General features: G+C 39.8%; 1 protein-coding gene across 5 annotated transcripts in view; it reads right to left on the bottom strand.

Moving 5' to 3' along the window:
* LOC116995063 (putative RNA-binding protein Luc7-like 2) overlaps positions 1 to 16,896 on the bottom strand; it is a 31,776-nt gene that overhangs the window by 13,606 nt on the left and 1,274 nt on the right. For 2 of the 5 annotated variants that reach the window (XM_033057382.2, XM_033057383.2), the window contains exons 1-2: positions 15,101 to 15,249; positions 5,348 to 5,442 (exon numbers count right to left, since the gene is read on the bottom strand). In XM_033057382.2, the coding sequence (XP_032913273.1) occupies positions 5,348 to 5,442; positions 15,101 to 15,161 (156 nt within the window). In that variant the 5' untranslated portion in view covers positions 15,162 to 15,249. Of the gene's footprint in view, positions 1 to 5,347; positions 5,443 to 5,866; positions 5,973 to 7,133; positions 7,205 to 15,100; positions 15,250 to 16,896 lie in introns of those variants that run through there. The other 3 variants (XM_033057385.2, XM_033057384.2, XM_042779180.1) reach the window with 3 other exon arrangements.

Raw genomic sequence — 16,896 nt, 5'->3', positions numbered from 1 at the left:
AGGTAACCACATCCTTTTGTTATTGCTGAAATCTGCTTATGAAACTAGTGCCTTCTAGTATTTGCCAACCATTTTTTGCAGTAATTTTTTATTTCTTTGTGTTAGATGGGCAATTAAAACTGCTTGATTTCTCAGAGCTGAGGTTTAAAAAACTGGTCTTTCATACAAAAAAAAATTGTATTGGAACGTTTTAGTAATCATTTTTGTCATCCCATCCACAAAATAGATACAATGCCTTTGGTATAATAAAGAAATATGGATTACATACATTTTGTTTGCATAGTGCTGTTTCAATCAAATCAGGTAAAAATAATTTACCACATGAATTAAGTATGAGTTGAAAAAGAAGAGCTGGCCAAGGATCTGGCAACAGACAATCTGTAGAGTCAATGTGCTAAATAAATGTGCACTCTGAGTAGCTGACAAATAACTGAATAGGAAACTAAACTCTGATGTGATGCTGTTTCTGGAGCATGAAATTGAGGTGGGGTTTTTCCCCTCTTTTCTTTTTCAGCTCTTGAGCTACCTACCTTCCTAGCAAAACTCTCATTTTGACACTTTTACAACTGCTATGAGTTTCGTTGACATCAGAGATTTGATTACTGAAAATATTCTATACAGACTGCAGAAAGAGCACTTAAAGGTACTTAAAACAAAAACGGGCTGATGTTGAGCCAAATGTGACACAGTAGCACAGACTATCAAATACTTCTAAAAACAGCAGGTATCTTTGACAGGTTTTTGAAAGACACTTTGGGCAGTGTTTACATGTAGATATTTAGTTTTAGATTTAAAGATACCAAAGCAGTTCACATTCAGCAAGAGAAAATTTTTATGTTTGTTTGCTTAGAAAGATCTGACATTGCTGAAAAATTGATATTGGAGGAACCAGATCTCTTCCTTTACCAAACTGTCAATGCATTACCAGGGTCTGTGTGAGAACACTTACTACTGATAAAAAGGAGCCGAAGACAGACTCTTTGCTGAAATCTTCCTTATTATGGAACTCATTCTTCAGCTGCACTAACATTTTTTGAACATTATTTTGAACAGATTTCTAGACTTGTGATAAAGCCCATCTTTCTTGTAAGCAATACGTATTTAGAAGGGGATTTAAGTTCTCTTACTCCACTAATAGTTAACTTTTGTATTAATTCACTAGCAGGAAAGAAATGCTGATCAAAAAAGATGCAGAAATTATTAAGTCCTTAGTAACCACTGAACTCCAGGTATCTTCTTTTTTTAAAAAAGACATTTCTCCATGTAGCCAAATGCTCACTTCTAAAGATTTCAACTTCTTAGAATAAATCTTCAATACCAAAACTATCAGCAGTCTTTCTTATTATTAAATGAGATACTTCAGTGTTTACATAATATTTGTTCTTACTGCCTGACTGTAAAATATATTAACACTGAGATTGATAACCATGCAGAAAGTAACAACCACCCCTTCACCTCAATACATTAAACCCATTAAAATGGAATGTGGTACAATCAGCTCACCCTCCTGGTTCTGGCCAAGGAAATTAAGAATACATTTCAGGAGACTGACATGATCGCCTGAGAGGACAACGGTGCACTTTACAATTCATCCTCACTGGGCTGAAGGCTTCAAACTGAGGTAGCTTATGCAAGCCTAATTTAATTTGATTTGCTAAGCTGAAACAGTTCACATGATCAAATCAGTCCTGAACTGAAAAGCTGATACCCTCTGACACAATGCCTTTTAACAACTTCTAATGTTTTTTTCTAGAAGTACGGCATAAAATCACAGTCACATCCCAACAAGTTTTAAGCATGCAAACAGTTCCAGAGCCAGAGGGACTAATGGCAAATAAATCAACTACTATTTTATCAAATAAATCAATCAAGATTAGAACTCCTTACTAACACCTATCTGCACATATGTGAACTATCCAAACTTCTTTTACACAAAGAGATAAACAAGATACAGACAGAACATTCAATGAGCCTAAATGGATTCCAGCCACCATGAGAAGGAATATCTATGGGCAGGTGAACTCCATCTTTTTCTAGGCTCCACTGCCTAGATACCTTCTGACTTCAGTGCAAGTTTCAACACCCAGCTCCTCAGCTGAAATCTAAATTTAGATGTCTTAACCTAGAGTTGAATTCCACTCCTAATAAGATTAAAGTTAATAATGTATTCAAGTATATTGCTAAACTAAGGTCTTGATTAATGTGGTTTTAGTCAGTAAGAGTTCTGAGGAGCTGCATGCAATAAATTTAAGAGCATCTAAAGATATGCTTTAACTGCAGGGTGAGTCAACAGAGCCTATTTTCATGTCTGTAATAAATAAAATGCAAGAAATAATTTCTCGCAACCAATACACATAATACAAAGTTAATTCATTGAGCAGATAGTTTCTGAACTATTGTTTGCAAGACCATGTATAGTATTTGTGAAACTTTTTTCATCAGAGAAGCACAATCCAGTTGATGAGAAAGCCAGATTAATTCAGAAGTGTTGGGATTTTCAAAGACAGCTACTGAGTTCAACTGTTCATAACCTTATAAAAGGTATTAGTTTTAGATCTTCCCACCTTGTCATTTTCATCAGTACTCAGCTATTCATTCCGAAATACACAAAGAGAAAACACACACATCTTGTAAAACCCACAGAAGACAGCGCAGACCTTACTTACATCCAGAGAGCATTACTTAACAGGTTCGTACCGCTATGGGGGAGTCATCTGACTCCTACATATGCAGCTTCAGTCCCCAACCTCATAATATGGATAAGCAAACGTTTTTGTAAAGAAAAAAAAACCAAACACCCACAAACCAAAACTACAAATCTTATCATCAGCAATCATTAAGGGTAAAAGTAACAGTGTTAACTCTGGAACGCAGAAAAAAAATTTTCCTGCTGTAAGCAGGAAAATTATTCAGCGTCTCATCAGCCAAGGTTTATGAAGTTTTAGTAAATTCTCATTATAAAATTTTCAGCTCAAAATGAATGAGCAAAGTCTTAAACCACTGACTTACATATGCAAACTAGTTTCCCAGCAATCATTAACACAAAATCACCTCCACCAGGCAGACACTTTTAACTGCTTAACTGGAAATTTCCAAGTCTACAGACCCAGAAACTTAGTAGCACAAAAACATCCATAAATAAAATCCGTAACAAAAAATATACACACACTACCTTTACCAATACATACTGCAACCTGAGGAACATGGGTTTTCGTTGTCAAGGGAAATCAAAGCCTTTGCAGAACTTTGGGAATTTGGCCATTAAGGGAAAGAACACACTAAAATAACAGGGCCTACTCATATGAGTCACTTTGTTTGTCTTGTGCTATCTGTAAATGTCCTCCTTGAGTGCTTTTGAACAAGTGGGTGGACTAAAGATGTATAGAAGTCTGCCTTTTGCAGACAGGAACAGTAATAAACAGTACCTAGGAATTGTAGATCATCCTGTGACACACAAATAAAAGGCAATTCATATCCAGTATTTTACTGATAATCTAGCCAATGTAGAGACTTAACCTCATAAAATGTCCCCAGAGAACTTACTCTTTCAGGAGCATTCAGGGACTTGAATTTAAAAAAAGTCACTCAACTTTTGCTACTATAGGTCTTGCATGCAAAGATGCATCAAGATCTTCCTAATCAAAACTCTGGAGAAAACTTCACAGTCATTTTCTAAATCGCTGAGAAACTGTTCAGTAAGAATCCATACTTCCTGCCCTTTTAAAAACCGCTGTTAAGAGACAAGGTCCATTGCTGCAGATCTGTGATCAAGTAAAGAACAGAAGAACATCCCACAGCCTAAGTAAAGCCTGTCTCCCCTTTCTACTGCTCCCACTAAAAACTAGTCACTGCTTTTCTGCACCCAGATTTACACTGTGGAACACATTTTCTGGTATGACGACTAATTGCATGAAGAAGGAAAAGACTGATATTCTCTAAAGAAGCAGTTTCATTTAGCATTCCAAGAGCTGCAGCAGAATCTGGTATGAGGCTGAAGGAAACTTCCAGTGAGGATTTAAACTGTGTCAGCTGCCCCAGCCTACACGACTGACCTGCAGTGTTAAGAGGCGCTGCTGCATGATACCTACAAACATTTCTTTACTTACAGCTACTACAGAAACCTTTGTTTAAAGAAATTGAACCACAATGAAAAAAAGCTGTCAAACAAATCTTTCACAAGTTTCTTCTTTTGCATTATGACCAATGCCTTTGTATGTTTTGATGGCATACCGGTATGTCCCAAATCTCCCTCAAGCAGGAGTTGTTTTGCTAACCACACAACCAGAGCACCATCCAACATAACAGATGGGTGAAAAGAAACACACTGTTCTCCCTTTCTTCCCATTTTGTTTGGACAGTAACGCATAAAGCAGTTCAAAATAAACCTATATACACATTGATACACAATACTGCTTCAAATAATTCTTCAGACAGATTTTCCAGTACCTATTTTCTCCAGTGCCAAAAGGTGACAAAATGTGCCAGCATCAGTGTAAAAAGCAGCATTAAGAACAGTAGGCACACGGGACCCTGTGTATCATCATACTATATCTCTCTACTAATAATTATTCTAATCATCAAACATTTGGTTAAATTATCAATGAAACATTACTCATGTGCCTTTCACAAAAAAATAAGCTACTTTAAACATGGATCACAAGGTAAAGCACAAGCACACTGACAAAGCTACTGGCATGTGTCAAAGCCCCTTGTTTCCCATGCTCAGGTAGTGGTACTTCTACTCCAGAGTACATAAAAGCCCAAGTCAAATGAGTTACTAATATGTCATAAATGAAGATTAAGAATTGCTTTAGAATTTATGACAATGGCACAGTAACTGGATATCACATAGTGTCAATATCATATTTAACAGATCTCAATTTTTAGAAATTCAATTATTTGAACTTTCAATTATTTTCATTAAAATATTTCTGAAGAGAGAAAAACCTCTGTACTTTTCTATAGAAATACATGTGGAATACTTCATGCATTTTTAAGAAAGTAACTTCTTGACTTATGCATACAATGTATTTTATTTCTTTGTATTATTTGCAAAGGTACCACTGTAAAGGCCATTTTGCTATAGTGTAATTCATGTACGTAACTTCATGTGGCATTTCATGTCATACTAAATGATGAAATTTGGGTAATAATTAGCACATGGAACAGAAGAATTCTAACAATTAACTTCAGAACCCATAAATTAGTTTATGAAAGTTCCTCTGAACTACCAGAGAGCGCTAGATACTCGCTGAAAACCATGAAATTTAAGGAAATGCTACAAAGCAGAAATATAATTCAATTTCTCCACTCTTATCTAAATAAAACATGAGATTTAGCTACATACAGTTCCAGAGAGCACATCATGAGGGCAGCAGTTGAGAAGGTGGCTCTTGCACACTCGGTCATCACTGAATTTGATTCGCTGACGGGTTGTGTCACCTGCAATATAGAAATCAGCACATTCCAGGTCAGAAATCTGCACTAGTCAGACATGTTCTGCAGGCTACATGCAAAGCGTTAACAGTGCCCTGTCACATACTGAAGGTCTATGGAAACTAGAACTCAAAACTCTATGCTTCTCTGTCAAATAATACCAAAACCACAAATGTGTTTTAATGCTCTATAATGCTATTTAAAAATCCTGACACTTCCCCTTCAAAAATGCAGCAGGAAAAGTGCTTGAAATAAGAAAGTCAGTATTAGCTTAAAAACACTTTGATACAATAGCATTTGTTAAATGAGCTATATAATGCTCTGTTCAGACTTTGCATGAAATAGTGACGTATTTCTAGGCAAGAATTAGCATATCAAAGCAGCCTCATAAACACAAAATGATACACATTGAGTCTTCACCAAATCCCACCTGATACTCATTTTATGATTTTGCTCTTGGATGCAATGCACCCTTTAACATCTGATGGGAGTAGCATAAAGAGTTGGCAGAAGAATGATTTTAAATGCTTACAAACCTGAAAAAAAAAGATCAGTCAAACATATGAGCATAGCCTATATGCAAAATATTTTTGAGGTGTTTGCATATCTCCATATGATAAACCATTTTTTTTCTTTTTCTTCTACATGCTGCTTGTTGGCCTGGAACATCTTAATTATATCTTCATTGTGGCAGGTTGCAGCTCCTGCATCAGCAGAAGCATCAACCTGCCTAGACACTGAGGTCCAATTGCGAGTTTAAATAACCCCTTCTTGGACAAGACCTGAAGTCTTCAGAACAAAGTAAACAGCTGGTATTCTGGGGATGAGGGCTGAACATGTTTCCCTTGAGTCATAACATAATTGTCACTGTTTGAAATTCAGAAGCGAGATCACTGCAATGGCTCTCTTCTCATTAAAACACAGGCATGATAAAACACCTCCAACTCTCTAAGGATGAGCCTTTTTATTTTTTTCTTTTTAAACACAACAATTTGATATGATCTCTTATTGAAAACCTACTGGTGAATTACTGAAGCAAGAAGGGCTGCTGGGGGAAAAAAAGTGACATACAGTGAGCTCAGCAGCCTCTTCCATTTTATCAAATATTTTAAAGAATGTAGACACATTTTGCAGTTATTGAATGTTTTTTTATGGCTTCATGATTTGAAACTCTAAACTAGATTTGAATCTCTTAAACAATTCAAGAAGCCATATTCATTACTGAGGTTAACTACAACAGAGAGGAATAAAAAAACCATATAGTTTTAGACAAACCTTTCTTGCTATTATGTAATCAGATTTTAAAATATCTGTTCTATGTGTAGGATGCTAATATATAACATTTTCAGATGGGCCATGTTTCAGATTATTAAGTAAACAAAAGCTTTCATAAACAACACATGCTTAATTTGCCTGCGGGATACAACAGGTAAAACCTGTAACTCACACACCAAAGAGCTTCAAAGCAGTTCAACAATAGGTTTTCTAGAGGGCAACCTTACTGCTTGGTTATACCTACACTACTTAAAATTTAGAGTAATCCCTTTATAATCATGCCTGCTACTGCAGTAAAGAGTTTTGCACTTCTTTTTGGGTTTTTTTTCTTCTTTTCAGGAGGTGGATCTTTATTTTTTTAAACACATAACTGCGTTTGTTCCACATTCATTAACACATCTGAAAAGTTATTGATAACTCACGGCTCGGCGAATGCGGGGCCTTTCTGACACTCCCTTGCAGATTGATGTAGGCAGGCAAAGATACATTGAACCTTTATAAATAAAACAAGGGGCCAGATTGTTCAGTTTGTATAGAATAATAGACTCTGCCAGCAATTTTAACACAGCATCTAGAAATACATGTTGACTGTAAAGATTCTTCTATATAAAGACACATCAACAAAATAAAGAAAAGTATTTAAATAAAACCCCACAGCTGATGGCCTAATAGCACTAACCTATCAGGAGTCAAGGAGTTACCAAGACCAGAAAATTGCTGAAAAGCTCAGGTTCCTTAAGTAAAGTTAGCAAATAGTATTTTCACAGACATTACCTCCAAGTAGCTTTTTCCACACATCTACCACAACTAAGTACTGATACTACAGCTGAAACACAGTCTTTTTTCATCAAAGTGGTTAGCATGATAATCACAACTACCAACCCGAGGAAGACAGCATAGGGGGGAAAAAGAAAAGTGGCAGCAGCTGATCAACAACAGCCTCAAGAATACTTTACACATCTGTATTTGTATTTTAAACCTTCATTCTTTCTACACTGTGCCTTTATTCAAGCACTTAAAAACCATTCAGAAAGGTTCCCTTACAAATGTGATGGGGGTATTTACGTTTTCTTTACTACAAAAAGCAATTTTATACATTTGTATTTATTTTTAATATATGCTGTTTCAGAAGGAAAAGTTTATCAAAAAGAATAGGTGTCATATACCACATTGTGACTGTTGTGTCCCTCTGGCAGCTCATTTGCAAATCTGATAGCCTCAGAAAAAAAAAACTTTTATTTCTTCATGAATTTTGTGAGCTCCAGTATTCCTAAATAGTGCACCTTCTTGGCAAAGACAGAAGATTTATTCTGCTCTGACCTACAGATCAATCATCCTGAGTGGGTGATGGCCTGGGATCTACAGAGATTGCTGGGGTGGGAAGGGAAGAATAAAATCTGTGGATCCACAATGCACCTGACAGCCTACAGCAAACGAGATTTATGTCGATGCCTTCTAAGAACTAAAACAGCACAAACAGATGTGTTCTTAAGCCAAGGACTTCTGCAATACAGCAGGTAACCAAGGTGCTACTTCTGCTTGTCAAACTGTAGGGAAGTTCACACCTTCTTTGTATTGTCAAACAAACAAGTGAATGCTAAATCTAGAGTATAAAAAAAGCTTTATATATTCTGTAATAAGAAAGTAATACACCCAGGCAACAAGTAGCTGCAGTCATCTAAGTTTTAGAAGTATTCTTGAGCATTTATGAAGAGGACACCATCACTGATATTTCAGACCTTATTAAAAATTCTATTTTAATAGGTAAATAATTAAATTAGCTCAGAATAGCAGTTTGTTTAACCCTGCCTGTGAAGAATAACAGAATACTCAATTACTTGATCTTTAAGATTCATGTTCATTAAAAAAGTGAAAGCAATTTTTCCAGGCCATTACTGGTCAACGTGTATTTGTTCATCTAATATCAATATTACAGGAATCAACATCTATTATTGTAAGCCATGTCTGTGCTTCCAATTAGATTTTTTCCACTAAAAGAAAAATCATATAGTTGATAAAATCTATATGGAGAAAAGACAAATTAAATTTTCCCCAAGAAGCATCAGCTTTAGTTTTACTTAAAGTACCAGTCACAAGCCACATTCCTCTAAGAGATTACCTTCCTGGTAAACTGAGAACTTTGAAACAGAACTGAAAAGAAAAAAGCAAAACGCCAAGGAAACTTCTATACTTGCACATTTCATATCCTTTACAAGCATAAGGAAACTGCACACAAGATACACAAATATTCAAGAGATTATGGCAGTAATGCAAACTATCTAAAGGAAGTTTTCTGTTTTGTATAAAACATACTGACTACAAAATTAACATCAATATTCAAGACCAGTGCACACTGCTGATTAAGAAACATCCAGAGGTTAAGCTTACAATATGCACTTGTACTACACAATTCACTTTGAACTCCCAAGTCTAATCTATTAACAAGCCACCACAATGTCATTCCTGTTCAGTAAAATTTAAGCACAAACCAGCAGAAGAACACTTATGCATCAACAATGCTTAGCACAGTAACATGCTTGTAACAATGACTTCTTTGATCCAGCATCTCTTACAATTCTGATGTACCCTAATACAGTACTGTCAACAATCCCTAAGTACTGATGAGAACTACCCTTTATAATCCAACTGTAACCTCTAATTGTAAAGCAGTGGTGCAATCCATGCAAAAGAAACAAAGTGAATTTTCATTTTCATGCTGTTAACTTTCTGAATTAAGATACATTAACAAAAAATGGCTAACTTCCACTGAAATTTTTGAAGCATGAGTCCCACATGTTGGCAAGGGACTCCGAAAGCTTTACTCAAGGAGAGCTACTAACTGGGTGGAGTACGTGTTTAAAAACTATCAAATTCCACCCACAAAGCAACCCCTGTCTAACCAGTATCCAACAGCATTATTTAACCGAGGCTTATGCAGGCACAGAAGATCCTGTTCCTGCTGCACAGTGAATGGGCAGCTAATTTTGTTCCTCCTGCCACTAACAATGGATATGTCCTGATCCTAACACTTTTACAATATTACATATTTCTAACCAGGACTGCTTCTGTTTTACATCATCAGTGAAGCAACATAATGAATGTAGAATATAATGAAACCATCCTTTAGCTCATTCATTACAAGTGGAACATATATATGAATGGTTTTCCTTGAGATATGAATATACCCATTTGCTTCTCCATAAATGCCATTTTAGACAGTATCCCAAGTACAGAACAATTCCTCAAGTCCTTCACTGTTCTCATCATTTTTAAGGTCTAAGCTATCAGAACTTTATAACAAAGCCAGAAAATACAGACAATTCACTAAACACAGTCATTGCTCTTAAAATCTCATCACACGGGATCGACAAGTAAAGCACCTTTTCATGAAGTTTGTGTGTTGTGACTGCTTTCAGAATTCTGAGCCGATTTCAGTTCAACACTTTGGGGAAGTTTTGCAGAAATTTCTGCATATGAGATATTTTTCTCTGCCTTGCTGCTGCTATGTATTTGAAAGCAGAGCTGTCAGAAGAGGCTCTTGGCTCCCTAGCCTTGCTCTCAGCCTGGAGCTACCCAAATGGCTACAGAATCCTCCACAACAATCTATCAAAGTTTAAACACACATACCACCTTCTACCTCCAAGCAAAGTGGAAACCAAAATCTACCTAACCCTGCAAATACCCACATCACCCGTTGTTAAGTACACAGAAATTCTTCAATGATCCCACACTAGAACAAAGAAATTAAATACGGGTTACAAATTCTAGATTACACATCTATTACCATATAAAGCGTGCCACCAAACACAGGATGACTAAAATAAGCACAGGAGTGCCACTTTAACGAGGACAGAAAAGTTGCACATTACTAACCACTACTAAGGATAAGTGAAGCATAATCCAGAAAAACCAGTTACAATATGAACAGATGCAAAACGACACACAAGCTTCAAAGGCAGAAGATGATCTACAACAACAAAAGTTTGTTTGCTAGTAACAGTTGAAGAACAGAGTTAAAGACTCCAAACACAGCAGCTCAGCTCAAAAAATTAGCAGGTGAAACAAAAGGAGGTACTGACAGGCACTTCATACATACGACTTCTGCCTAAAGGCTCTAGAGATTTTTCTTCTACTTGCATAGCACAGTATTTGTTAGGATGCTTGAGAGAATCTTATCATGACCACATATAAGTCTCAGAAGCATGCACAAATTCACGTATCTCACAAGAGAATCTAATTAACTTTGCTAGATTTCCATATTTCTAGACTGTAGTCTAATTTTGAAGTGGTGACAATTATTTTAAAACACAAACCATCACCACACTTCTTTGCAACAGTCAAGTCATAGCAGTTTCAAGACATTGTGTGGCACCACGGCCATTGGGATCTGCTGTATCTGCACTACTGACACAAGAAATGATCCTGCTTCACCCACTGCTTCCCAGCCATTCCTCAGGCCAACTCCAGCAATCACTCCTGCAGCAAGGCAGAGCACGTAACTGACCTGGTGGAAAATTAAACACTTGGGCAAGATAAATTGGGATCTTTCCCATCAGATCTTTTACAGAACTCTTTTCAATCTTTGCCATTTAAACTATATTCTGGGAAACAAAAACCAAAACAAAACCAAAACAATCCTGAGGATACTAATATCAATCGTTAACATTTCACTCAATTTGTGACTCAATTTATAGTTACGATCCTATCTGTAAGGTTCACTCCTGTTTTCTGGAGAACAGGGATGGCAAAAGCAGGGTTTACCTAAGCATACTATTAAAAAAATTTACTCAATTTTACAGTGAAGAAACAGTATTTTAAAAACTAAAAATAATACTTTTCTATGTGCAATGTACTCCTAAATTACAAACTCCTGTAGCTCTGGTCAATGACAAAAAATTCAACTTGAACTAACCCTTTAACTATTGACATACAGAATAAAAACTCCTTTAAGTGTTAATAGTAAAAACAAAACAAAAACATATATATTTATATGTACATAACATTAGCACCTAGTTTTCAGCACTATTTATTTCTCACTATTTGGAAAACCCTTATTATATATTCAGTAACTTATATTTAAAGCCTCTCTAGATATGGCAGGTTATCAGTACTTGAAACACCATTTCTGAGATTTTTTTCAGCCTGCAGTCATGACTATATTAAAAAATCCCAGCTTCTTCCTAGCATTGAATGAATACTTTTAATTTTTTTTTTTTAATTTTGGTACAGTCCACATCCAATTCAGCTTTCCATTTGTCAGAGAAGTGTTCAAGAGAAGGTAATATGCAATGTATTTTTAAAAACGCACGTGTTTTTAAATAATAAATAAATGTTTTTCCCAGGTGTGTAAAAGAACCAGTCCTGCCATTCAGACGTTTATTTCTATTGACATCAACAACACAACTGCTTTTGTATTCTAAGAACTGCAACTCAATGGCAAGTGCTGAGCAGCACCTGCCAAGTCCCTGCGTTTCGGTCTCTGTCAGGTGTCTGTCACATGAGCAAAGGCAGGCATGGAGCAGGGGGCACTGGGCCAAGAGGCTGCCAAGCCCCACATCCTGGCAGGTACCAGCCAGCCAGGCCGTGTGACTGCATCTACCCTGCTGCCCAAACTCAGCCAAGGGAGGAAGCAGGCTGCCAAAGTCAGGAAGCTCTCAGCTGTCCCTGCCCACAAGCACAGGGCCCTCTGGGAAAGGGTACAGCGAGGCAGGTCTGGAGCAGCACACCTGCTTCTGGGTGTGAGACTCCTCTCTAACACAGATTATTTTTCATATTCTCACAGCTTAGTGGGTATTTTTTTAATCACTCGGACCAATACGGAACTGTGCTCTCTAGGTGTTCTCAGAGCTTAACAGCAAATCCATAAAAACACTTAATCACTACATCTTCCATTCTGGCCCTAGGGACACCAGTTATAATGAGTGTGCACGCTGTCCCACAAATTATAGCCTACAGCTCATCTCCTAAAATCATGTTTGAACATTTCATTGCGGAATTTTCAAAAACATTTTCAGAGCATGTTCATATTTTCTACAAATGGTATGATAACCTAAAAGGGAAAAAAAACCCTACATATATTCAGGCATGACCACCGGTTTTAAATTTACCTCTGTGCTTTTTTCTATTCCCACTGAAGAGATCAAATGTTTGATCTACCTGTTCTAAAATGGGTAAGATTTTTAAGCCTTCATATTCTAGGCTTCTCAAAAAAAAACCCTGAACAAGACAAAAAAATCTGCCTGATTTTGTAAAGTATAAAACTAAGAAGCCCTTTGATAATATTGAACAATATTAAAAAAAAACTGCCCAGGAAAGACTATTTTTTCAGAAAGTCTACTGCATTTTAAACTCTACTGCGCTGGCAGGCAGAACAAAATCAAAGGCAATGGGGACAAGTGGTGAAATTAAAGTTCTGATCTACCAAGAAATTAAAAATTGGCACATTCTAATGAAAAGCTGCGATTTGCATGTTAACAGAAACAGACTATTTGTCAAAGGAAATACGAATATTAAAAAAACCTAATGACTCCAAACCCTACTGTTCTCAAGATTAGCAATATTTCAATGACCTTGAGCCTGGCCTTGGATTTATTAAGCACCAGCTTTGCAAAAAAAGGCTTATTTTCATCCCTGTGTACAATTCACTTTAAATGACGCTCCAGCTCCACTGGACGTTATTTTTGTTAAACTAGAATGGTGTTACACAGAGATCTTCAAACCAACCATGGAAGCCAGTTCTACAAATGTTCTTTTTTCCTTATCCTTCCCCCTCATGCCCATTTTGTTTAAATGCTTCCTTTCTAGCCAGTTAAGTTTCTGAACAGTTCAGCACATGTGGTTTAGAAATTACAGGGTGAGCACGAGGGGGGAATACAATTATCAACACAATAACTGCCTTCCTACAAAGCCAGAGAAAATATAGCCTGAAATGGTTTTTCCTTGTTTGGATTTTAGTCACTTAACATTTCTGGGCAGCTGTCTCAAGTAAATCACACTCTTCTCCCACCATCCAACAGAAAAAACCTTCAGAAGCTGAAACAGCTCCTCCACCCCCCTTTAAGCCTTCTCTGTAGTCTTAGGGTAGCACTGAGACAGCGATCTGGGTGCCAACACTGGGAAGACTTGAGTTTCACAAGCACAATATTACTTTGCCAAGCACTCAGACATACGCAGCCACAACAGGAAGTATTGGAAAATCTTCTGGAGCAAGACAGAACCACTCCAACTCACTAAACACCCTTGCTCTGGAAGACTATCTTTGCAGAGTAATAATTTAGAATTCGGCAGAAAGCACTCACGATACAAGGAATATGCATAAGCCAGCTACATTTATTCAAAATTCTAGATTATACTAAAAAAAGCTGTCATATCACATTAGCCCAGCACCAAGAGATGACCAGGACATACAAGGTATGTCCCACATCCCACATGGTGCATGGGGAAACAGGCAACTGTTAATTCAACACCAAGCGTCAATAAACCTAACATGTCTGCAAGAGTACAGACTGACTACCACATGCAGAACATTTAAATTATCTCTAATTGCTGCCTACCCTCGGGTGCAGTATTCTCTTGTTTGTAAGTTAAGAACTGCACAGCATAATTGGAGCTGCTCTTTTCTAGCAGCCCTCCCAACTGTCTGGATTTAGGGGCACGTGCCGGTTAAGACTTTCAAGCTGATCGCCATGCACCCCGACAGAACTGTGGGAAGCTTTACGCAGCAATACTCTTCAATACTCTCCAGCATGTGATCGCAGAGCGATCTGAAACCTGACCGTACACCTCGTATCTCCCTCTGGGTATGACTGCCTCCAGATGTTAAGCTTTTACTTGGCTATTTAGGGCTTGTTTTTGAAGAGTTTGTCCACTTGGGTCAATCCCATATTGAAACAGAAAACAAGAGCCACACTCGCCTGCTGACTTGACACAATGGTTTGGGCCAGAATCTAGACAAAACTATAACGACAAAAAACCCCACCCTGCTCTACTGAAGGGACTGTTGGCTTGGGGGGATTCTTTGGTTCGATGTGTCCTCCCCTCGATGATCAGAATCTCGCAAACTTGTGTGCCCCTGTACGGTGACCGTGCGGGAAGGCAGCGCGCCGCGGACACCGCCAGGAGCGGGTCTCCAAGAGCAGCAGGCCCGCCAGCGCGGCCGCCCGGACAGCAGCCGGCGCCGACAGCTCCGCGGGGGGAGGCGGTGCCCGGCACCCCCCACCCCACCGCTGACGGCCCCGGTAGCCCCGCCCCGCGGGGGGTGCGGGGAACGGGCCTCAGGCCTGCCAATCACGGCGAACACCGCCCGGCCCGCCCGCTACCGCCGTGACCTCCGGGGCTGCGGCGGCTCCGCCCCCTCCTCCCCGTCTCGCCACGGCCGGGGGGCACTTACCGTCCCGGGACGTGCCCATGAGCTGGTCCAGCATGGCGCGCATCTGGGCCTGCGCCGACATCTTGAGCGCAGGGGGGGCCGACGCGGCCCGGCCGAGTCACGCCGACAGCGGCCTACAAGGCCCGAGGCGCGGCGGGCGCTCGGCCCTGCCCCTCGCGTCACGGGCGGGGCCGCTCCCCCGCGGCCGCGGGAGGAGGGAGGGAGCGGGCCTACCCCCGCCTGGCTTTCCCGGTGGGAAGCGGAGCGGGAAAGTCGCCTCGCGCCGGAGCCGGTGCCGCCGCCTCGCGCCCCCACAGTTCCCTTACTCCCGCTCCCTCCCGCGCCCGCCACGCGCGCGCGCCGGCGGGAACGGAAACCTGCGCGCACGCGCCCTGCGCTCCTTCGTCCGCTCCGCGACGTCAGCGCGGACGGGCCTCGGCGCTCGCCCATTGGCCACGGCCCGCGCCGCTCGGCCAGTGACGCACCGCGCGGCGAGGCTCCTGATTGGGCAGCTGGGCTGAGCCCTTGGGGCACGCTGATTGGCCAGGGAGGCCCGCGTGGCCTGTGTGACGTCACGGTCTCCGGGTCAGCGGCGGCGCCTGGCGGGGCTGGGTCCCGGGAGCGCCGCGTGAGGGGTCAGCTCCGGCTTGGGGACAATTCTTTGTTGGAGTGACGTGCAGCACCCCTGCAACGGCCCCTGCTGCTCTCCAGTGCCGGGTGCAGTCGTGGTAAGACTGTAACACGCCTCTTATTAGAGAACCTCCCTTAAAACTGGGGCTACTGCCATGTGTGGCTGATAATTCAACTTACAAGGCACCGAAATCCATTAAAACAAAAATCCTGAATTTTACCCATTATAATCCCTGCATTTTGTGACTCTCCCTTTGTCAACCGTCGTATTGCCATCTAGTGCCCAAAACCCATCACAAAGCCCAGTTCTAGTCGTCCACAAGGTGTTGTCTTCAAGGTTAGCTCCCTACCAGTGTAAAACGGCAACAGACAACCTAACAATAACCTCCTCACCCCAATTATCTGTATTTCAGAAGGACTTGCAGAGAAGATGCTCTTCTGTAACATGTTCAGGAAAATTCTCTACACAGTTCCCTTCAGCTAATTAGAATACATCCTTGCTTTGCTTTTTCTTTAAAATCTAAATTTATTTTTATTAGTCATAGCTTTGGATCAAAGGGCAAGTAAATGGAAGACACCAATGCTTTTTAGAACTGTCCGTTTAGTACCTTGGTACGCTTAGGGGAAATTGAGAAATTTTAGCGACTACTTACACCAACACTATATACACTTGAGCACCTTCTACTCTTTAAAGAGCATCTGTGTCTGGCCAAATGATTGCTTTTCTTTTTTTTTTTTTAATTTCCATTTTCATTAAATAACAGAGAATAAGCAGTGTGTCACAGCCATTCTCAGTGTGTGGTGACATCCCACAACTCTGAATCTACTGAGCTGAAAGGAGGTTGATACTTTCACATCCGTTGTATGTCAACACTTTTCAAAATAACTACTTTTTAACTAGTGAGACATTGTAAGACTTGCAAACTGGAATTTTGGTCAACAGAACCCTAAAACTTCTAGTTCACATCTCCTTACTTTACCTGATCAGCTCAAATCTCCCCAGTTTTACAGATCCATTGTGGATCCTATCCACTATACTGTGGGGATTAAATCATCCCCTAGTTTTAAATACAGAGGAAGGAAGAAGCAGACTTAGATGAACTGATTCTCTTTGCAATGCTTTTCAGACAGAACACTTTGGTTTTTTCCTGGGAGTAAAAGACCCCCAACAAACACACTCTTTTCTC

Source organism: Catharus ustulatus, chromosome 4 (assembly GCF_009819885.2).
Source record: "Catharus ustulatus isolate bCatUst1 chromosome 4, bCatUst1.pri.v2, whole genome shotgun sequence".
NCBI classification, from domain to species: domain Eukaryota; kingdom Metazoa; phylum Chordata; class Aves; order Passeriformes; family Turdidae; genus Catharus; species Catharus ustulatus.
Note: the sequence above shows the minus strand (reverse complement) of the source record. Positions and strands in the feature narration are given on the sequence as shown.